This window comes from Passer domesticus, chromosome 27 (assembly GCF_036417665.1).
Source record: "Passer domesticus isolate bPasDom1 chromosome 27, bPasDom1.hap1, whole genome shotgun sequence".
Lineage (NCBI taxonomy): Eukaryota > Metazoa > Chordata > Aves > Passeriformes > Passeridae > Passer > Passer domesticus.
This window is the reverse complement of record NC_087500.1, coordinates 5,040,129-5,061,609: the sequence shown is the minus strand read 5'-3', so window position 1 is coordinate 5,061,609 and position 21,481 is coordinate 5,040,129. Positions and strand designations below refer to the sequence as shown.

General features: G+C 69.7%; 4 protein-coding genes across 9 annotated transcripts; 3 read left to right on the top strand and 1 right to left on the bottom strand.

Annotated features, from left to right (window-relative positions):
• Window positions 1-525: 525 nt before the first annotated feature.
• Window positions 526-2,559, top strand: LOC135286715 (pancreatic polypeptide-like). Its single transcript, XM_064399884.1, has 3 exons — window positions 526-1,016; window positions 2,023-2,093; window positions 2,315-2,559. The coding sequence occupies exons 1-2, from the start codon at window positions 763-765 to the stop codon at window positions 2,084-2,086; spliced, it is 318 nt and encodes a 105-aa protein (XP_064255954.1). The 5' UTR covers window positions 526-762; the 3' UTR covers window positions 2,087-2,093; window positions 2,315-2,559.
• Window positions 2,560-2,704: 145 nt separating this feature from the next.
• On the top strand, window positions 2,705-10,331 carry MPP2 (MAGUK p55 scaffold protein 2). Of its 6 annotated transcripts, none has more exons than XM_064399876.1 (12): window positions 2,705-2,839; window positions 4,145-4,263; window positions 4,686-4,844; window positions 4,937-5,086; window positions 5,404-5,631; window positions 6,649-6,780; window positions 7,234-7,339; window positions 7,625-7,693; window positions 7,798-7,959; window positions 8,509-8,711; window positions 8,788-8,916; window positions 9,504-10,331. In XM_064399876.1, the coding sequence occupies exons 1-12, from the start codon at window positions 2,809-2,811 to the stop codon at window positions 9,678-9,680; spliced, it is 1,665 nt and encodes a 554-aa protein (XP_064255946.1). In that variant the 5' UTR covers window positions 2,705-2,808; the 3' UTR covers window positions 9,681-10,331. The 6 variants fall into 6 exon arrangements, with proteins under 6 accessions (XP_064255946.1, XP_064255948.1, XP_064255949.1 ...); XM_064399878.1 differs by lacking the exon at window positions 2,705-2,839 and adding an exon at window positions 2,970-3,099; XM_064399879.1 differs by lacking the exon at window positions 2,705-2,839 and adding an exon at window positions 2,988-3,086.
• Window positions 10,332-11,704: 1,373 nt separating this feature from the next.
• On the top strand, window positions 11,705-16,455 carry LOC135286575 (all-trans-retinol 13,14-reductase-like). Its single transcript, XM_064399639.1, is given in 12 exon segments — window positions 11,705-11,876; window positions 11,982-12,164; window positions 12,648-12,890; window positions 13,228-13,512; window positions 13,852-13,931; window positions 13,933-14,050; window positions 14,351-14,476; window positions 14,934-15,072; window positions 15,156-15,265; window positions 15,401-15,567; window positions 15,649-15,808; window positions 16,310-16,455. Coding segments are annotated over 12 exon segments (1,929 nt in total).
• Window positions 16,456-17,149: 694 nt separating this feature from the next.
• LOC135286921 (basic proline-rich protein-like) lies at window positions 17,150-18,011 on the bottom strand. The gene is made up of 3 exons (XM_064400161.1): window positions 17,960-18,011; window positions 17,559-17,811; window positions 17,150-17,399 (listed from the first exon to the last, which is right to left on the bottom strand). The coding sequence occupies exons 2-3, from the start codon at window positions 17,805-17,807 to the stop codon at window positions 17,301-17,303; spliced, it is 348 nt and encodes a 115-aa protein (XP_064256231.1). The 5' UTR covers window positions 17,808-17,811; window positions 17,960-18,011; the 3' UTR covers window positions 17,150-17,300.
• Window positions 18,012-21,481: the final 3,470 nt, after the last annotated feature.

Genomic DNA, 21,481 nt, shown 5'->3' with positions numbered 1-21,481 from the left:
TGTGCAATGGTTTGTGCAAGGCTGAGGGTGTGCAGGGGTGGGAGTGTGCAGGTGTGTGCAGATGTGCACAGCCGTGTTCAGGTGTGTGTAGGTGTGTGATATGTGCTCACCTGTGCACAGGTGTGTGCAGGGGTGTGTGTGCTGTGTGTTCAGCTGTGTACAGGTGTGCACAGCTGTGTGCAGGTGTGTTCAGGTGTGTGTGTGCAGGTGTGTGTGTGTGCTGTGTTCAGGTGTGTTCAGCTGTGTTCAGGTGTGTGAGATGTGTGTGTGTGCTGTGCGTTCAGGTGTGTGAGGTGTGTGTGCTGTGTTCAGCTGTGTTCAGGTGTGTTCAGGTGTGGGAGGTGTGTGTGCTGTGTGTTCAGCTGTGTTCAGGCGTGCCCAGCGGTGTGTGCTGTGTGTTCAGCTGTGTGCAGGTGTGTGTGTGCTGTGTTCAGGTGTGTTCAGGTGTGTTCAGGTGTGTGAGGTGTGTGTGCTGTGTTCAGGTGTGTTCAGGTGTGTTCAGGTGTGTGAGGTGTGTGTGCTGTGTTCAGGTGTGTTCAGGTGTGTTCAGGTGTGTGTGCTGTGTTCAGGTGTGTTCAGGTGTGTTCAGGTGTGTGAGGTGTGTGTGCTGTGTTCAGGTGTGTTCAGGTGTGTTCAGGCGTGCCCAGCGGTGTGTGCTGTGTGTTCAGGTGTGTGTGTGCTGTGTTCAGGTGTGTTCAGCTGTGTTCAGGCGTGCCCAGCGGTGTGTGCTGTGTGTTCAGCTGTGTGCAGACACGCACAGCTATGCATGCGCGTTCCGTGTGTGGCCCTCCCTGTCCCGCTCCCCTGCCCTGTGACCCCGGTGTCGCTGTCGCAGCCATGGCCCCGCTGCGGCCGCCGCTGCTGCTGCTGGCGTGCGCCGTGCTGGCGCTGCTGCCGCTGCGGCCCCGCGCGGCCCCGGCGCAGCCCGCGTACCCCGGCGACGACGCGCCCGTCGAGGAGCTGCTGCGCTTCTACAACGACCTGCAGCAGTACCTGAACGTCGTGACGCGCCCGCGGTGAGCAGGGCCCGGGGATCCCGTGCTCCCTGTCGCGATACACCCCCCCCATCGCGATACACCCCCCCCGTTGCGACGTGCTCCCCATCGTGACACTCTCCCTACCGTGACGCGCTCCCCGTCCCAATGCGCTCCCTGTCGTGACATGCTCCCTGTCGTGACATGCTCCATGTAGGGACAAGCTCCCCATCAGGACCTGCTCCCTGTCGTGACATGCTCCCCATCCCAATGTGCTCCCTGTCGTGACACGCTCCCTGTCGTGACATGCTCCCCATCCCAATGCGCTCCCTGTCGTGACATGCTCCCTGTCGTGACATGCTCCTCATCTCAATGCACTCCCTGTCATGACATGCTCCCTGTCGTGACATGCTCCCCATCTCAATGCACTCCCTGTCGTGACACGCTCCCTGTCGTGACACGCTCCCTGTCGTGACACGCTCCCCATCACACACTCCCCATCACCACCCTCTCCCTTCGTGCCCCTCTCCCTGTCGGGATTTATCGATGCAGGGCGACCCCCAGGCGGTGGTGTGCTCTGACTCCGTGATTTCAGAAGGCTGAACAATTGCTTTATTAAGCTAGGTTGTATTACACTAATATTATATTAAAACTCTACTAAAAAATACTACAGGAAAACCCGTGGCTGTCCGAAACAGTCACGACACAGCTTTGACCCAATTGGCCAATCAATCCAAACAATCATCACCAAAACCAATTAACAAATCATAACAATGTGCTGCGGACAAACAATCCCCATAACACATTCCGCGCGTGCCAAACAACAGGAGCAGAAACAGGGATAGGAATTGTTTTCCTTGAGCTCCTCACTGCCTTCCCCAGGAGAAATCCTGGGAGAGAGAACGATGTCTCTGTTCAGAGAGCGTGAGTGCCACGGGGACGCCATCCTGCAGCGTGTCCCGGTCACCCGTGTCCCTGTCACCCGTGTCCCTGTCACCCGTGTCCCTGTCACCCGGGGCCGTGTCCCCGTAACGTGTCCCCGTTGCAGGTACGGGAAGCGGGCAGGCGGGCGAGCGCTGGGCCAGGAGCCCCTGGGTGCCCCGGGCTGCTGAGCGCCAGGTGAGGGGCTGGGGGCGGGAGGAGCCCCCCATGGCTCCCCCAACCTCAGTGTCCCCAGCAGGGACAGCCTGGGGGGACTGGGGGCCTCTGGGTGGGGGGAATTCAGGGGGTCCTGAGGGTGTCAGGGTGGGGGACACAGGACCAGGGGGATCGGGGGGGCTCTGTGGGGAAGGGGACACGGGGCTGGGGGACCCGGTGTGATCCCCCCCCTTTTGTTTCAGGGACACCAGTGGTGCTGAGTGGGTGAAGAAGCGCAGAAGGTGCAGCCCCCCCACCCCCGGCCCCCCCAGAGCCGGCACCGACCCCCAGCAATAAAACCCCCCCTGCAGCCACCGCCTGTCCTGCCTCTGCCTGCTGGGGACACTGGGGACACTGGGGACAGTGGCTGGGGGGGAATGGGAGTGCTGGGGACACTGGGGGTGTTACAGACGCTGAGTCTGGGGACCGTGGTGATGCTGGGGACAGAGTGGGGTGCTGGTGGCTCTGGGGGTGCTGGGGACACGGGACACTGAGGGTGGCGGGGACAGCGAGTGGCTGTGCTGGGGACACCGAGGGTGCTGTGACTGGGGACACTGGGGACAGCGAGGGTGCTGGGACTGGGGACACTGGGGGTGCTGGCATTGTGGACACGCCTACGCGGCCGTCCCCGTCCCTGTCGCTGTCGCTGTCCCCGTCCGGTCGGTGCCAGTCGCGCGTGTCCCGCCGCTCCGTCGCGATGCCGGCGGCCGCCCCCGCCTCGGTCACGGGTGAGCGCGCACCGGGGGTCGCTCCCGGGGGGGGTGGGCGCCCGGGTGCGCGCTCTCGTGCGTGGGCGCGGGCGCGCGCGTTCGCCTTGCACGCGGGCGCGGCGCGGCCCCTTTAAATCCGCGCTCCCGCCCCCCCCTCCCACCGCCCCCTTAAAGGGGCCGAGCCCCCGGCGGCCCCCTCCCCACGCCGCGGGGGGGTCCCACCCGCGAGAGGGGTGGGTGTGCAAGCACGGGTGTGCAAGCACGGGTGTGCAAACGCGGTGAGCGGGCACGGGGGGGGGGGGGGCAGCGCGCCCGTGGGGTTTGCACGCCCGCGGGAGCGCGCGTGGGGGGGAGGCGCGGGGGCGCGCGTGCGCCGGCGGGGGCGCGCACACGCGTGTGCGCCGCGCGGGTGCGCGGCGGTGTTTGCGGGGGGGGGTGCGCGTGGGTTCGCGCGAGCGCGCTCAGGCGGTTTGCACGCGTGCGCGTGCACGCGTGGGGGGATGCGCGTGCCCGCGCGTGTGAGCTCACGCCGCGCCCCCCGCCTCAGCCCCCTCCCCGCCGCCGGGCGCGGTGCAAAGCGGCCGGAGCGCGCCCGGTGCACACGCGTGTGCAAGGCGGGGGGCGCGGGTGGGGGCCCCACGCGGGGCCGGGGGGTTGCGGGGGGGGGGCGGCGGTACCCGGATCTGGGGCGGGGGAGCCCGGCCCCGCAGCCATGAGCCGCCCCGGCCCCGGCTCCCCGCCGCCCGGCCCGGCCCCCCCGGCACCCCCAGGTACGGGGGGCTGGGGGGGGCCGGGGGCGATCCCCGGGGGGGGGGTGAGGCCACTTGGGGGGCGGGATGGGGATGAGACAGGTGGAGGGAGATGGGGTTGGGGGTTCGGGCGGTGCTGTGACCCCCCCCTCGATGGGGGCGGGGGGCTGATGGATGCCCCCCCCGCGCCCCCCCCCGGCTGCATCGCCATCGTCCCCCGCCATTGCAGCGCAGCCGCGCAGCCGCTCCCGCCCCCGCGGGCCCGGATGCGGCCCCCCCTCAATTGCATCGCCCCCCATCCCCCCATCTGATCGCCCCCCCACTGCATCGTCCCCCCTTGCAGCCCCGGGGGGGTTTGACCGCACGGTGACAATTTGGGGGGGGTCCATCCCCTTGTCCCTCCGGCTGAACGAGGAGCGGGGGGCATTTCCGCACTGCCAGCGCACCCCGATACTTGTCCCCGTCATGGGGGGGTGACAGGAATGGGGGGGACACGAGCACCCCCGCCTGCACTTTCACCCACGGCGCTGCTCCTCCCCCCGCTCCGTGTCCCTGTGTGTCCCCCCCTCCCCAGCCATGCAGCAGGTCCTGGACAACCTGATGGGGCTCCCGGGGACCCCGGGGGTGGCCGATCTTGACCTCATCTTCCTCCGCGGCATCATGGAGAGCCCCATCGTCCGCTCGCTGGCCAAGGTACGGCGGCGCGGGGGGCGCGGGTCCCCCCACGGCACCCCCGGGACGTGCGTGCGTGTGCACGGATCTGTGTGTCCCCATTCCCCACACCCAGGGGTCCCCAGTCCCCCCCTGATCCCCAATTCCCGTCCCTGGGGGTCCCCAACAGCTCTGCTGTCCCCTGAGCCCCCGGCTCCGGAATCCCCTCGGCCCCTCCCGAGTGTCCCCAATCCCCCCAGATGTCCCCCATGCCCCCCCTGCATCCGGGGGTCCCTAACCCGCCCCAGGGGTCCTTGGGGACACCCTGTCCCACCGCGGGGTCCCCGATCCCCTCAAGGTCCCGAAGCGCCCCGGGGGTCCCGCATCCCCCCGGCGCTTGGGGGTCTCCGCCCTTACCCGCCCGTCCCCGGGGCTGTCCCCGGTGTCCCCGGGGGTGTCCCCAGGCGCACGAGCGGCTGGAGGAGCGCAAGCTGGAGGCGGTGCGCGGGGACAACCTGGCGCTGGTGCAGGAGATCCTGCGGGACATCGGGCGCCTGGCGCGGCCCGAGGCGCAGGGGGCGGCGGCGGAGCTGGCCCGGATCCTGCGGGAGCCGCACTTCCAGGTGCGTGCCACGCGCGCGGGGCCCTCTGTCCCGCGCCACACGCGTGTGCCAGGCGTGCGGGACTCAGGGGTGACCCCCCCCGCGTGTCCCAGTCGCTGCTGGAGACCCACGACTCGGTGGCCGCCAAGAGTTACGACCCCCCCCCGAGCAGCCCCGGGCCCGAGCCCTCGCTGGGGTCGCAGCCGGTGCCCCCCGACGCCGTGCGCATGGTGGGCATCCGCAAGGCAGCCGGGGAGAACCTGGTGAGCACCTCGGGGGGCAGGGGGCGCCGGGAGGTGACGGTGGCACATTTGGGGGTGCTGGAAGGTTTTGGGGTGCGGGAGAGTGTTGGGGCGTCGCAAGGGGATGGGGACATTGGAGCGTTATGGGGTACCGGGGGCGTTGTGGGGTGATGGGGCATTTTGGGGTGCCGTGGGCGTTGCGAGGCGCCGGGTGGGGTTTTAGGGTGGCTGGGAGGATTTTGGGGTGCTGGGGCCGTAGCGGGGTGTGCGCTGGGTGCGGGGCGGGCGTGGCGGGTGTGTCCCCGCTGTGCGGGGGCTGAGCGGGGCTGTCCCCTCAGGGGGTGACGTTCCGGGTGGAGCGGGGGGAGCTGGTGATCGCCCGCATCCTGCACGGGGGGATGGTGGCGCAGCAGGGGCTGCTGCACGTGGGGGACGTGATCCGCGAGGTGAACGGGCGCGAGGTGGGCAGCGACCCGCGGGCGCTGCAGGACAGCCTGCGCCACGCCAGCGGCAGCGTCGTGCTCAAGATCCTGCCCAGCTACCAGGAGCCCCACCCGCCCCGCCAGGTACCGCCCCGCATCCCGCCCCGCGTCTCACCTGCATCCCGCCCCGCATCCCGCCCCGCATCCCGCCCGCATCCCGCCCCGCATCCCGCCCGCATCCCGCCCTGCATCCCATCTGCATCCCCTCCGCATCCCACCCGCATCCCGCCCTGCATCCCATCTGCATCCCATCCGCATCCCACCCGTATCCCGCCCGCATCCCGCCCCGAATCCCACCCCGAATCCCACTCTCATTCCGCCCGCATCCCACCCTCATCCCACCCACATCCCGCCCCACATCCCACCCTGCATCCTGCCTGCATCCCGCCCCAAATCCCACCCGCATCCCACCCGTATCCCACCCCCATCCCACCCCCATCCCACCCGCATCCCACCCTGGTCCCGCACCCACCACCCTGCCCACAGCTCTGTCCGCCCTCTGTTCCCATCCTCTGTTGTCCCCCTGCCCGTGCCACGCGCCCCTTGGCTGGTGGGACCCCCGTGTCCCCCCCGTGCCCCCCCCGGCCCTCTCTGCCGGGCCCTGGTGGCCCCTGCCCTGTCCCCGTCCCCGCACAGGACCGGCCCGGCTGCCAAAGGGTGCCCGGCGCTGCCCCTCCCCGCGCCGTGCCAGCCACCCCCGTCTCCGAGGGACAAAGCAGGGCTGTCCCCGCGTGGCCTGTCCCCGCGCGGGCCGTGCCCAGGCTGTCCCTCTGCCGCGGGCGCGGTGCCCCGTGTGCCACACGGCCGTGTGTCCCCGCACGTCCCCATGTGCGCCATCGCGGGCGCGGCGCTGGCGGCGCTGGGCACGCTCGTGTGCCTGGCGCTGGCCCTGGGGCTGTGCCTGGGGGTCGCCCTGGTGGTCGCGTGGGGCGCGGCGGCGGCGGCCGGAGCCCTGTGCGTGTGCGCGGGGGCCGTGCGGGGCTGGCTGCGGCGGGCACGGGGGGCACGCCCCGCCGGGGGGGGCTCCTAGAGGGGCACACGCGTCCCGCGTGTCCCCCCCGCGCTGCGGAGGGTCCCCCCGGTGACCGCCCCTGTCGCCAGGTGTTTGTCAAGTGTCACTTCGACTACGACCCGTCCACCGACAGCCTCATCCCCTGCAAGGAGGCCGGGCTCAAGTTCATGGCCGGGGACCTGCTGCAGATCGTCAACCAGGATGACCCCAACTGGTGGCAGGTCGGGGGGGGGCCCTGCAGGGGTGGCCGGGGGGGTGGTGGCACTTGGGCTCCATCCTGGAGGGCGTTCTGGGGGAGATCCAGGGGTCCCTGTGGGCTTGGGGTGTGCCTGGGAGAATTCCTGTGAAGTGGGGGGTCCCTGGAGCTCGGGGGGTGTCCTTGGAGCTGGGTGGGCTACTGGGGAATTGGGGGGGGTCCCTGGAGCACGGGAGGGTTCCTGTGTGGACTGGGAGGTCCCTGGAAATTAGGGGATTTCGTGGAGCTTGGGATGTGTGTCCCATCGGGATTTGGGGGGTCCCTGGAGCTGAGGAGAGACCCTGGAAACGGGGAGGAACTTGGGAATTGGGGAATCCCTGGAGCAGGGAGGGGTGTGGAGGAGTCCCTGAGGTCGGAGGGGTCTCTGGAGCCCAGGGCGGTCCCCGCGGGGTCCCCATGCGTGGCTCTGTGTCCCCAGGCGTGCCACGTGGAGGGTGGCAGCGCGGGGCTGGTGCCCAGCCAGCTGCTGGAGGAGAAGCGCAAGGCGTTCGTCAAGCGCGACGGGGAGGTGGCCCCGTCCTCAGGTACGGGGACATGGCCTGGCCGCGGGGACACGGCTTGGCGCGGCGGGGGAGGGAAGGGCCACCCCCCGAGGGGGAGCAGGCGGGTCCCCTGCGCCCTGTGACAATGTCCCCGCCGCCGCAGGGCCCTGTCCCCTCGGCAGTGCCCCGCAGAAGTCCCCGATTGTCAGGGTGATGTCCCCACGGCACTGCCCCTGCAGAAGATCCCAACCGCCTGCCCCTTGTCCCTGTCCCTGTCCCTATCCCTGTCCCTGTCCCTGTCCCTGTCCCCACCCCTTGCCCTCGCAGGAGCCCTGTGTGGCAGCCTCAGCGGCAAGAGGAAGAAGAGGATGATGTACCTGACGACGAAGAACGCCGGTGCGTGTCCCGGGGCACTGCCCCGGGGGAGCGGTGGTGGCACCCGCCGGGACGGGGTGCCCTGGGGTCCCCGGGGACGGGTGCCAGCCCTGTCCCTCGCCCAGAGTTCGACCGGCACGAGCTGCTGATCTACGAGGAGGTGGCGCGGATGCCGCCGTTCCGCCGGAAAACGCTGGTGCTGATCGGGGCTCAGGGCGTGGGGCGCCGCAGCCTCAAGAACAAGCTGATCATGTCCGACCAGGCGCGCTACGGCACCACCATCCCCTGTGAGCGCCCCTGTCCCCCCTTTCTGTGCTCATCCCTGTCCCCGGGGCGTCCCTGTCCCCCCATCCCGGCACCACCATCCCCTGTGAGCGCCCCTGTGCCCCCTCCCTGTGCTCATCCCTGTCCCCGGGGCGTCCCTGTCCCCCCATCCCGGCACCGTCCCTGTCCCTGGAGCGTCGCTGCCACCACCCCCTGTGCCCCATCATCGTCCCTGTCCCCTGTGCTCATCCCTGTCCCCGGAGTGTCGCTGTCCCCTGCAACCCCCGCTGTGCTCCATCATCATCCGTGTCCTGGCACCATCCCTGTCCGCCATCCTGGCACCATCACTGTCCCCTGCCATCACCCCTGTGCCCCATCACAGTCCCTGTCCCTGTGCTCATCCCTGTCCCCTGCCAGCATCCCTGTCCCCTGTGATCGTCCCCGCCCGCATCCGGGTCCCCGTGGTGGCTCCCGGCCGGGACAGGGGGCCCGCGGTGTCACTCGGGTCCCCGTGGTGGCTCCCGGCCGGGACCCCGGGACGGGCGGGTGTCACTCGCGTCCCCCCCCGGCAGACACGTCCCGGAAGCCGAAGGACAGCGAGCGGGACGGGCAGGGTTACCGCTTCGTGTCGCGGGCCGAGATGGAGGCGGACATCAAGGCGGGCCGGTACCTGGAGCACGGCGAGTACGAGGGGAACCTCTACGGCACCAGGATCGACTCCATCCGCGCCGTGGTGGACGCGGGCAAGATGTGCATCCTGGACGTGAACCCGCAGGTGGGGACGCGGCCAGGGGACGCGGCGACAGCCGGAGCCCCCCCGGCCGCGGGCTGAGCGCTGTCCCCTCGGGCAGGCCGTGAAGGTGCTCAGGACGGCGGAGTTCGTGCCCTTCGTGGTGTTCATCGAAGCCCCCGGGCCCGAGAGGCTGCGAGCCATGAACCGCGCGGCCCTGGAGAGCGGCGTGGCCACCAAGCAGCTCACGGTGCGGGGCCGGGGAAACTGAGGCACGTCTGGGGGGCAGGAGGAGGGCACGCGGCTCATGATGGGATTTCCCCACCGTCCCTGGGGGTGATGGGGAAACTGAGGCACATTTGGGGGGCAGAGGATGCGCAGATCGCAGTGAGTGTTCCCCACCATCCCGGGGGGTGATGGGGAAACTGAGGCACGTTTGGGGGGCAGAGAACACACAGCTCATGACGGGATTTCCCCACCATCCCGGGGGCTGATGGGGAAACTGAGGCACGTTTGAGCGGCAGGAGGGCACACAGCTCACGATGAGTGTCTCCCACCATTCCTGGGAGTGATGGGGAAACTGAGGCACATTTGAGCGGCAGGAGGGCACACAGCTCACGATGAGTGTTTCCCACCATCCCGGGAGGTGATGGGGAAACTGAGGCAGGCTTTGGGGGCAGAGGACACACAGCTCACGATAGGATTTCCCCACCCTCCCGGGGGGTGCTGGGGAAACTGAGGCAGGCTTTGGGCGGCTGGAGGACACACAGGTAGCAGTGGGTGTCCCCCACCATGCCGGGGGGTGCTGGGGAAACTGAGGCAGGCTTTGGGCGGCAGGAGGCGGACGCGCAGCGCACGGTGGAGGAGAGCAGCCGCATCCAGCGCGGCTACGGGCACTACTTCGACCTGAGCCTGACCAACGACGACCTGGAGCGCACCTTCGGGCGCCTGCGGGAGGCCATGGAGCTCCTGCGCGTGCAGCCCCAGTGGGTCCCGGTCACCTGGGTCTATTAGGGACCCCCGGACCCCCCTCAGCCCCCACCCCGCCCGGGGGGGCCGAGGGGGGCTGTGTCTCACCCAGCGGTGCCGTGGGGGATGGGGGGGTGTCTCTGCAGAGCCCCCCCAGGCCGAGCCCGACCCCTCTGTCCCCCCCCCCCCCAAATCTGGGGAGGGGCAGGAGCAGCCGGGGGGTCCCATGGGGGGCACAGCCCCCCCACAGCTGAGTCACTGCCAGGACCTGGGGGAGCCCCCCTGGGATTGGGGGTGCGGGGTTTGGGGGGGGCCCCTCGCTGTCCCCCAGGCCACAACCCCCCCTCGGGGACCCCCTTCTCCCCTTGCCAGGGTGGGGGTCCCCTCGCTGTCCCTCGTGTCCCCTGTCACCCCTCCCCAGGTAGCAATAACCCCCTCCCCGCGCCCTGTAATTAACCCTTCATTAACCCTTAACCCACCTTGTAATTAACCTTGTAATTAACCCGGGGGGGGGGGGGGGGCTGTGGCTGGGGACTCGCTGCGGGGGGTCTGGGGCGGTGACCTGGCGTGTCCCCGAGGTTCAGGGACACGGGGGGTGCAGGGTGTGTCCCCCTGCCCCGTGTCCCCCCCGTCCCTGCCGCCATTTCCTCCTTTTTGGTACTTTGCTGTCAGTTTTATTAAAGGAGACAAAAACGGCTTTGTCCCTTGTGGTGAACGCGAGGGGGTCTGGGCTGGCATCACCTGTGCCACCTGTGTCACCTGTGCCACCCGTGTCACCTGTGTTACCTGTGTCACCTGTGCCACCTATGTCACCTGTGTCACCTATGTCACCTGTGCTACCTGTGTTACCTGTGCTACCTGTGCCACCTGTGTCACCTATGTCACCTGTGCCACCTGTGTCACCTGTGTCACCTGTGCCACCCGTGCCACCTGTGTCACCTATGTCACCTGTGTCACCCGTGCCACCCGTGCCACCTGTGTCACCTATGTCACCTGTGTCACCCGTGCCACCTGTACCACCTGTGTCACCCGTGCCACCCGTGTCACCTGTGTCACCTGTGCCACCCTGCCGCCCCCCCAGCCCTGTCCCCCCGGTGCTGATGGTTTTTATCTGCAAATCTCCATTTCCCCCCGGTCTGGGGCTGGGGGGAGCTGGGGGCGTGCGGGTGAGCGTGTCACACGCGTGTCACACGCGTGTCACCTTGCACACGCACGGGGCCCTTGCTTGGTGCTGCCGGGAGGGGTCAGCAGAGCTGCAGGCACGGGGGGGGTCTGGGGGGTGTGCGGGGGGGCCTGGGGGGCGTGCGAGGGGGTGTGCAGGGGCTGTGGGCGTGCAAAGTGCTTTTGGCTCCCTTGCACACGCCTGGGTGTGCCCGTGCCCGTGTGTGCAGCGCCCTGGGGTGACACGCACGTGCCCACCTCGTGCACACGCGTGGGCACCTCCCGCGGGCTGCCAGGGCCCCGGGGTGTCACGGGGTGCCATGGGGTGCCATGGGGTGACATGGGGTGCCATAGGGTCCTGTAGGGTACCGTGGCCAGGGGTGCCCTGTCCCTGGTGCCCTGTCCGTGGTGCCCTGTCCGTGGTGCCCTGTCCCTGGCTCTGTGTCTTTAAGCAGCGCTGTCCCTAAAGCCGCTCCATAATCCCCTGAGCTGCCCCGGCTGTGAGGGCTGGGGCTGCGCTCGCCGGGCTGGGCTGTGTGCGTGTCCCTGCCGTGTCTGTGCGTGTCCCTGCCGTGTCTGTGCGTGTCCCTGCCGTGTCCTTGTTGTGTCTGTGTCTGTGCGTGTCCCTGACCTGTCCCTGCTGTGTCTGTGCGTGTCCGTGAGTGTCTGTGAGTGTCCGTGAGTGTCCCTGCGTGTCTGTGCCCTGTTCCTGTGTGTCCCTGCCGTGTCTGTGCGTGTCCCTGCCGTGTCCTTGTTGTGTCTGTGTGTGTCCCTGACCTGTCCCTGCTGTGTCCCTGTGTGTCCGTGTCTGTGAGTGACCGTGCGTGTCCCTGTGTGTCCGTGAGTGTCCCTGCGTGTCCCTGCCGTGTCCCTGCCGTGTCCCCACACAACCACACGCAGTGACAGCCATGTGGCCCACGCTGCTGCTGCTGCTGCCGCTGGCCCTGGCCGCGCTGGCGCTGGCCCGGGTGGCCCATCGGCTGCTGGCCCCGTCGGGCAACCCCTTCGCAGGGCCACCCCCGGGGCCACCACGGCCCCTGGTGACCGACCAGCGCGCCCGGGACAGGGTCCTGAAGCAGGGTGAGTGTGTCCGCGTGTCCGTGTGTCCGTGTGTCCTTTGTAACACCGGCTGTGCAGGGCCGGTGTCCCCGGCGGTCACTGTCACACGTGTGTGTGCGTGTGCAGGGTTCAGTGCCCGGCGCGTGCCCGAGCGCCTGGACGCCGTGGTCATCGGCAGCGGCGTGGGGGGCCTGGCGGTGGCCGCCACGCTGGCCAAGGCGGGCCGCAGGGTGCTGGTGCTGGAGCAGCACGAGCAGGCCGGGGGGTGCTGCCACACCTTCCAGCAGCACGGCGTCGAGTTCGACGTGGGTGAGGAGCCGCGGGCAGCCCTGTCACCTCCTGTCACCTCCTGTCACCCCCTGTCACCCCCTGTCACTCCCTGTCACCTCCTGTCACCTACTATCACCTCCGTCACCCCCTGTCACCTCCTGTCACCTCCTGTCACCTACTGTCACCTACTGTCACCCCCGTCACCCCCTGTCACCCCCTGTCACCTACTGTCACCCCCGTCACCTTCTGTCACCCCCTGTCGCACCCTGTCACCCCCTGTGACCCCCTGTCCCTGCGGCCCCACTGTGAACCTGTTGCCAGCCCTGGTGTGTGCCATGTCCCTGCCATGTCCCTACCATGTCCCTGCCATGTCCCTGCCATGTCCCTGCCATTCCAGATGCCACCCCTGTCCCTCAGTGCCACACCAGGCAAATCCAAACCCTGCCCTCCAGGCTGCTCCCTCCTTGTGTCCCCACCCTGTCCCCGCTGTCCCCCAGCGTGTCCCCTGTCCCCACGCCACAGGCATCCACTACGTGGGGCAGCTGCACGAGGGGAGCCTCCTGCGGGTGGCCCTGGACCAGGTGACAGACGGGCAGCTCTGCTGGCACCGCCTGCCTGACCCCTACGACGAGGTGACCCTGGGGCCCCGGCGCTACCTGCTGCGCTCCGGCAAGGTGGCCTTTGTCACCGCGCTGGAGGAGCAGTTCCCCGACGAGAAGGAGGCCATCAGGGAGTTCATGAGGCTCTCCAAGGTGTGGCCCTGGGGTCGCCTCCCCACGGGGGTGGCACGTCCCCAAGGAAGGGTCAGCGTGGGTCGCTGGTGGGGACGTGGCTGATGGGTGGACGTGGGAGCAGTGGGGACACAAGTGACAGTGGTGTGGGGACACGGGTGATGGGTGTGGGGGAAAAAGGTGGTGGGAACGGTAGGGACACAAGTGACAGTGGTGTGGGGACACGGGTGATGGGTGTGGGGGAAAAAGGTGGTGGGAACGGTGGGGACAAAAGCAGTGGGCACAGAGGGGACACAGAGGGGACACGGGTGACAGTAGGGACAAGTTCTGGGGATAATGAGGACATGGACGTCGAGGGGACAGCTGCTGAGCCACGGGCGGCCCGGGAGCCACAGCAGTGACAGCCCTGAGGCCGTGGTGGTGGCCAGTGCCGCTGGTGGCACACGGTGGTGTCACCCAGGTGGCCTCGCGGCACGCGGCGCTGCTGGCCCTGCTGAAGCTGTCCCCTCGCTGGCTCGTCGCCGCCCTGCTGCGCTCGGGGCTGCTGCCCCGCCTGTCCCCCGTGTTCCGCCTGGCCGCCACCAGCCACAGCCAGGCCGCCGCCCGGCTCACCGCCAACCGCGACCTGCGCGCCCTCTTCGGATACCTCTTCTACGGTCAGGGGCCGCCGCGACAGGGCGGGGCTGTCGCGACAGGGAGGGCGCCGGGCGGAGGAGGAGAGCGGTACCGCAGTGGCGGGGGTGGTGTCACGACAGGGAGTGGCACCGTCACGACACGGGCAGCGCTGTGGTGGGATGGGGGCGGCTGTGTCGCGGCGGGAAGGGCCGTGTCGCGACAGCAGAAGGCTGCGTCGCGGCACGGGAGGTCACCGTGGCGACAGGGCAGGGCTGAGTCGCAATGAGTGAGGGCGAGCAGCGCCTTGTCGCGACACGGGGGGGGCCGCCCCGCCCTGCGGCGGGTGCCAGCCGCGCCCGCGTGCCCCGGTGTCGCCGCAGGCACGGCCCCGCGGGACTCGAGCTTCCTGGTGAGCGCGCTGATGGTTCACCACTACCAGCGCGGGGCCTGGTACCCGCGGGGGGGGGGCCAGCGAGGTCGCCTTCCACGCCGTGCCCGTCATCGAGCGCGCGGGGGGGGCCGTGCTCGTGCGCGCCCCCGTCACGCGCGTGCTCGTCAGCGCCGACGGCACCGCCCTGGGTGAGCGCCGGGACCCCCCCCCCCCTCTCCAGAGGGATGGGGACGCGGTGGCGGAGACCCCCGTGTCCCCTGACCCTCCCCGTGTCCCCTGACCCGCCCCCCGTTGTCCCCTGACCCCCCGTTGTCCCCTGACCCCCCCTGTCCTCTGACCCCCCGTGTGTCTCCTGACCCCCCCGTGTCCCCGAGTCCCCCGTGTCCCCTGACCCCCCCGAGTGTCCCCTGATCCCCCCCCCGTGTCCCCTGATCCCCCCCCCGTGTCCCCGAGTCCCCCGTGTCCCCTGACCCACCCGTTGTCCCCAGGGGTGGCGGTGCGGGCGGGGCCCGGCGAGGAGGAGCTGGAGATCCGCGCCCCCCTCGTCATCTCGGACGCGGGGGTCTTCAACACCTTCGGGAAGCTGCTGCCCCCCCACGCCCGCGGGCACCCCGGTAATGTGGCACTCGTGTCGCCGTGGCACCCGAGTCCTCAGTGTCCCCAGCATGCCCACAGTTCCTGGGTGTCCCCTGCACGGGCTCAGCTGCCACCCCCGTGTCCCTTGCACGGGTAGGGTCAGGTGCCACCTCAGTGTCCCTGGGGTGGCACCTGACCTGCACATGCAGGACCCAGTGCCACCCCCATGTCCCTGCCTGCACTCAGGTGCCACCCTCGTGTCCCTCCACATTCAGGGTTAGGTGCCACCCCCGTGTCCCCTTCCCAGAAAGGCTCAGCTGCCACCCCCGTGTCCCCTGCACATACAAAGTCAGGTGCCACCCCCGTGTCCCTGCACAGGCTCAGGTGCCACCCCCATGTCCCTGCCCGTACTCAGATGTCACCCCCATGTCCCTGCCTGCTCTCAGGTGCCACCCGTGTCCCTGCCCGGGCTCAGGTGCCACCCGTGTCCCGCAGGTGTCCGCTCCCTGCTGGCCGCGCTGCGGCCGGGCATGGGCTCCTTCCTGGTCTTCGTGGGGCTGCGGGGCAGCGCGGCCGAGCTGGGGCTGCCCCCCACCAACTTCTGGATCTACCCCCACAACGACCTGGATGCCATGTGAGGGCTCCGGCAGCCCGGGGTGGGCGGCACGGCGGGTGGCTGGGGGGCACGGGGGGTGTCACCCCCCTGTGTCCCCCCAGGATGACCCGCTACGCCGCCCTGAGCCGCGACGACGTCCCCGAGAACCTGGCCATGATGTTCATCACCTTCCCCGCCGCCAAGGACCCCACGTACGAGCAGCGGCACCCAGGTACCCTCCTGGGGGGGGTCCCGCGACCCCCCAGCTCCCTCCGCGGGCTCGGGGGCTCCGCAACGCCCCCGGCTCGGGGTGGGCGCTGCCACCGCCACCCCCGCGGCGCTGTCACCGGCTGTCGCCGCCCCGCAGGCAGGTCCTGCATGACCATCCTGACCATGGCACGCTACGAGTGGTTCGAGGAGTGGGCCGGGAGCCGCCCCCGCCACCGCGGCCCCGACTACGAGCGCTACAAGATGGACATCGCCCAGCGGCTGCTGGACAGGGCCCTGCTCCGCTTCCCGCACCTGCGGGACAAGGTGCCCCGGGGACGGGCCGGGGTGTCCCACGGGGGTCCGGCCGTGCCCCCCTGACACGCCGCGGGTCCCCGTCCCGTGCAGGTGGACTTCGTGGAGGCGGCGACGCCGCTGAGCAACCAGCACTACCTGGGGGCTGCGCGGGGGGAGATGTACGGCACGGAGCACGACCTGCGCCGCTTCAGCCCCGCCGTGCTGGCCGCGCTCAGACCCGACACGCCCGTCAGGAACCTCTACCTGACAGGTGAGGGGCTGTCCTGCTGTCCCCGTGTCCTACTGTCCTCACGTCCTTCTGTCCCCATGTCCTGCTGTCCCCATGTCCTGCTATCCCCGTGTCCTGCTGTCCCCGTGTCCTGCTGTCCCCACATTCTTCTGTCCCTGTGTCCTTCTGTCCCCATGTCCTGCTATCCCCATGTCCTGCTATCCCCGTATTCTGCTGTCCCCATGTCCTGCTGTCCCCACGTCCTGCTGTCCCCGTGTCCTGCTCTCCCCATGTCCTGCTATCCCCATGTCCTGCTGTCCCCGTGTCCTGCTGTCCCCACGTCCTGCTGTCCCCACGTCCTGCTGTCCCCGTGTCCTGCTCTCCCCACGTCCTGCTGTCCCCATGTCCTGCTGTCCCCGTGACCAGCACACGCTCTGGATGGTGTCCCCAGGGTGTCCCTGCAGTGGGTGGTGGCTCTGTCCCGCCCCGGGGGTGGCCGTGCGTGTCCCCCGGGGGTGTCCCTGTCGCACGGCGTGTCCTCAGGGCAGGACGTGTTCTCCTGCGGGCTGGCGGGGGCCGTGCACGGGGGGCTGCTCTGCGCCTCGGCCGTGCTGGGCCGCCTGCTCTACCTGGACCTGCTGCTCCTCAAGAGGAAAATCAAGCGGCGCCAGGGCCGCCACACGGCCTGAGGGGACAGCGGGGACAGCTGTCCTCCTCGGGGACAGCTGTCCTCCTCGGGGACAGCTCTCCTGGGGCACGGCCCCGGGCTGGGAGCGGCTCCCGGCTCAATAAACCGCGATGTCCCAGCGGCCAGCAGCCGTCCTTGGGGAGGGGATGGAGATGGGGGCGGGACAGGGAGGGGACAGGGATGGGGACAGGGGTGGGATGGGGATGGGATGGGATGGGATGGGATGGGATGGGATGGGATGGGATGGGATGAGATGGGGATGGGATGGGGATGGGGACACGGGTGAGACTGGGATAGAGAGAGGGATGGAATGGGGATAGAGATAAGATAGGGATGGGGATGGAGAAGGGAGTGGGACAGGGATGGGGACAGGGATGGGATGGGGATAAGGACAGGGGTGAGTCTGGGATGGAGAGAGGGATGCAATGGGGATAGAGATGGGATTGGGATGGGATGGAGATGGAGGTGGGACAGGAATGGGATGGGGACAGGGACAGGGGTGAGACTGGGATGGAGAGAGGGTTGGGATGGAGATGGAGATGGGATAAAGATGGGATGGAGATGGGCACAGGGAGCACCCACAGCTGGGGGTCAATGGGGGATGCAGAACCCCCTTAAAATTTCCCCCCTTCTCCCTTTGTACTCCCCGAGCTTCCCCAGCCCCGCTCTCCCCCCAGTAGAGTCCGGAATTCTTGACACTTTTAAATATAATAAATAGGGGGATTCTCAGTGGGACGGTCCGGGGAAAGGGGGGGCCATGAGCCCAGGGCATCCGGGGGGTCCCGAAGGGTCCGTGTGCCCCCGAGTGGAGGTGGGGGTTGTCACCAGCTGTCCTTGGAGTCACCTCTAGGTCCGGGTGCTGAAGGGGGGCTGAGCTGTGGGGTCGTGGCCGCACTCGGGGCACGGCCCCTCGGGCAGGGGGTACAGGAAGGGCTTGGCTGTCACCTGAGGGCGAGGAGCGTCAGTGTGGGGGGATTGTGGCACACTCAGGGGCTTCCCCAGGGAAAGAGGGTGTCCCCCTGCGTGGGCAAGGCACCCCGCAGCCCACACCCCACATCCCACCACCCCACAGCCCACCCCGGCCCCTGGCCGGGCGGGACCCACCTCGCTGTAGGGCGGGGGCTCCAGCCCCGCGGGGATGGCCGCGCTGGGCAGGCTGGGCAGCGTGGGCATCAGGGTCAGCGGGGGCGGCGCGGAGCCCTGGGGGTCTCGGAAGGGCGGGGCGGGAGCGGGGCCCTGCGGGCTCCTGTAGGCGGGGGGGGGCACGGGCTCCTGGCACAGCTTGCGGCAGATGTGGAAGATGAGGAGGAGCACGGTGATGGCTACGAAGGTGATGACGATGATGAAGAACATGGCCCTGGGGACACCAAGACGCGCGTGCTGGGGGCTGGCATGTCCCCCCTCCCCGTCTGTCCCCCCCCCCCCAGCCCTGTCCCCACACCCAGGGTCTCTCCACGCCCCCGTCCCCAGGGACCCCTCCCGGGCATGGCCCCCCGCCAACGAACCCGGTGTCCCCCGGCGCCGCCGCGTCACCTCGGTGCCACAGGCGCACTCTGGACCGGGGCCACCCCACGGCCCGGCCCAGCCTCGCACGCCCGCGCCCTTTGCCCGCTCCCTGCCCCGCAGCGCACCTTGCCCTGGGCGGGGGGCCCTCGGGGCACCCGCCGTGCCTCACTTTGGGGTGATTTGGGCCACTTTGGGGGCTTTTTTAAGGGTGGGACCGTGCCAAGGGGTGCTGGCGCCTTGCTGAGGGGCTGTCCCCAAACTGGGGTGACACGAGGGGTGCTCGGGGTGGCACAGGGAATTCTCTGGCCCTGCCGGGAGTCGTGCCCGGGCCGAGGGGAGGGCGAGGAGCCAGCGGCGAGGCCGAAGGAGCGGGATCCCCCCGCGGGTGTGAAGAGCCGCCGGCTCAGCGCCGTAAGCTCCTAAATCCCATCAGAGCCTGAGCCCCGCGCCCGGGGGAGCGGGGGAGAGCGGGGAATGAACCGGGGAGAGCGGGGAATGAACCGGGGAGAGCGGGGAATGAACTGGGGGAGATCCGGGGGTGATTCGGGGGGACAGCCGGTGGGTGAATTAGGGGTGATCCAGGAGTGGTCCGGGGGTGATCCGGGGGGTAAACGAGGGATGATCCGGGGGTGGTCCGGAGTGCCCCGCGCTGCGCCCCCGGCCCCGCGGCAGCGGGTGACAAAGCGGGTGACAAAGCGGCCCAAGAGCAGACAGGGAGGCGGTGGCAGAGGGGACAAGGCTGGTGGGGAGCTTTGGGTGGGGGAGTTGGAGCCGCGGAGGGTTGGGGCATCGGGCCGTGGGATGCCCTAAGCAGGATCATCCCCCTAAGGGGTTTAGGGCTGCCCGGGGCACGGGGCTCAGCCGCGGAATTGGCTCAAGGGCTTAGCCTGGGATTTGCCGCCACATGTCCTCCCGCGCCCTGGTGAGGACCCCCCAAAATCGGCCCCCCCAAATGCGGCAGAGCCCCTCCCCCAGCCTGGCGACCCCCCCTCACTCCTGGCTGAAGTGAGTTTGCCGGGTCTCTGCTGCCGGACACGGGGCTCCTTCACCCCCGGGGCCGGGTGCTGCCCCCTGAGCCCAGCCCGGGGCGCTGGGTGAGGGTCCCTTCGTGTCCCCCAGGGCTTGCGAGGGTGCCCGGGGCTCCTTCGGGCTCCTGATTCCCCACCAGCCGCGGGGGATGAAATCCCAGCTGGAGGCAGAAACATCCGCGACGCCAGGTGGGTGCTGGAACGGGAACGGGGGGTGCACACACCTGGGCACACCTGGGCACGCACACGCGGACTCACAGACGGTCACACACGCACACATGCCCTGGCACACGGACCCCGTGCCTGCAGGGACGGCTGTGCCAGCCCCGCTCCCGCCTGCCAAGGCTGCCACGGTGCCACCAGCCCCGGCGCAGGGACAAGCGCCATCCCCAGCCGTGTCCCCGGGTGACCCCGCCTCGCCGCTCTCCCGTTTCCCCGGCCGGGGCGGCGTCCCGGGAGGGGACACGCGGGACAGGCGGGCCCCGGTGCCGCCGGGCACAGCCACAGCGGGCTGGGACGCGCCGCTGTCACCGCTGAATCCCCTCCGTGGGACGAGGCAGGGGGACCCCCGGCCCCCCGCCCGCTCCGGGCCGCCTTGGCCGCGCTGCCAGACTCGCGGTTGCGCAACCCGGGGTGACGGGGCCCCCCAAAACCCGTGAGAACCGGCGGCGGCTGCGGCGGGAGCGGGGCCGGGGCCCCGCAGGCGCTCCCGGTGTGCCTCGGTTTCCCCGGGAGAGCGGGGCCGGGGTGCCCCGTGCGGAGGGAGGTGCCCGGCCGCGTGTCCCTGTCCCCTCCCCAGGGCCGGGGATGCCCGCACACGCGCTGTGCTCGCTGCGCCGTGCACACACGAGTGTGCAAGCGTGTCCGAGCGTGCACAGGCACACGGAGACCCCCACACGGACCCCGCCGCAGCTCCTCGGCCACCGCGACGCTGCCGAGAGGACCCCATGTGTCCCCCTGTCCCCGTCCCCACACCCCATCCAGGCCACCGTCCCCCCAGCCCCCTCTCCGCCCCCGCCTGGCCCCGTGCCCCCCTTCCCCACCGCGGCCCCTCTCCCCTCCCTCGGCCCAGCCTTTTCCCTTCCAGCTCCCTGTTTGAAGCTATTTTTTCCACAGCTCCTGCCAAGAGCCGCTAATGAGAAACAAACGGGCTCCTCGGCCGCGGCTGCTCCCGGCCCACACACCTCCGGCCGCGGGGCCGGGCTTGCACCTCCCGGTGCCCTCCTGGCAGCGGCCCCGGGCACCTGCATCCTCCCCACCTGGCACCGGCACGGGGCATCTGCATCCCGCCCGGCTGGCACCTCCACCCTCCCTGCCCGGCACCGTCCCTGGGCACCTCCAGCCCCCTGTGTGCCACCATCACCGGCTGTCTCTGTCCTGCCCGTGTGCCACCATCCCTGGGCATCTCCATCCCCGCACCCAGCACAGTTCCCGGGCATCTCCATCCTCCCAGGGCATCTCTGTCCTGCGCACGTCACCATCCCTGAGCACCTTAACTGTCCCCATCTGTCACCATCTCAGGCTGTCACCAGCTCCCCATCCAGCCCATCCCTGAGCATCTCCATCCTGCCCACCCAGCATCACCCTTGGGCATCCCTGTCCTGTCCATATGCCACTGTCCCTGGGCATCTCTGTGCTGCCCAGGTGCCACCGTCCCTGGGCACCTCATCCTCTCCTCTTGTCACCATCCCTGGGCACCTCACCCCCTCCTCTTGTCACCATCCCAGGGCATTTCCATCCTGCCCCCATCCCTGGGCTCTGTGCCCCTCTGCAGGGCAGGGCTGGGCCGAGGCCAGGTGCCACCCGGCTCTGAGCACCTGGGTGTCCCCTGTCCCCCGGTGTCCCGTGCCTGTGACCAGGCCGGGTGCCAGGGAGGAGCGAGGTGTGAGGGAGTCCCGAGCTGTCCCCCCCGGCTCCCCCGCCCGCCCCGGGCTCGGCGGGGCCGCAGCCAAGCCCGTGCTGTTCCAGTTGGCCCCGGCCCGGCCCCAGTTATCGGCCGCTCACATTTTCCACTGAGCCATGTTTGTGTTTGAGCAGCGCCGGAGGAGGGAGGGAGCGCGGGAGAGGGGCAGGGACCCCCCGATCCCACCGCGGGGAGGGGGACAGCGTGTGGGGAGGGGGATTCCCGGGGCGGGGTCGGTACCGAGGGTGGGAGCAGCACCCAGGGATGGGAGGAGGGAGCAGGGGGAGCTCAGCGCCTGGAGACCCAGGGATGGGGACATCACCCGGGCTTGGAGCGACAGCTGGGCTGTGGAAGCAGCATCTGGGGACGGGAGCGGTACCTGGGGGCAGGAGCGACGGCCGGGGATGGGAGCAGCACCCAGGGATGGAAACCCCGGGGACACAGAGCCGGCACTGCCCGAGCCGAGCATTCTCTCATCCCACCCCTGAGGCTCCCGGGACAGCGACGGCCGAGCCAAGCCCGGGACAGGAGACGCCCCCTCCTCACGCTCAGGCTGTGGGGAGCAAACCCCCGCCGTGTGCGGCTCCCCG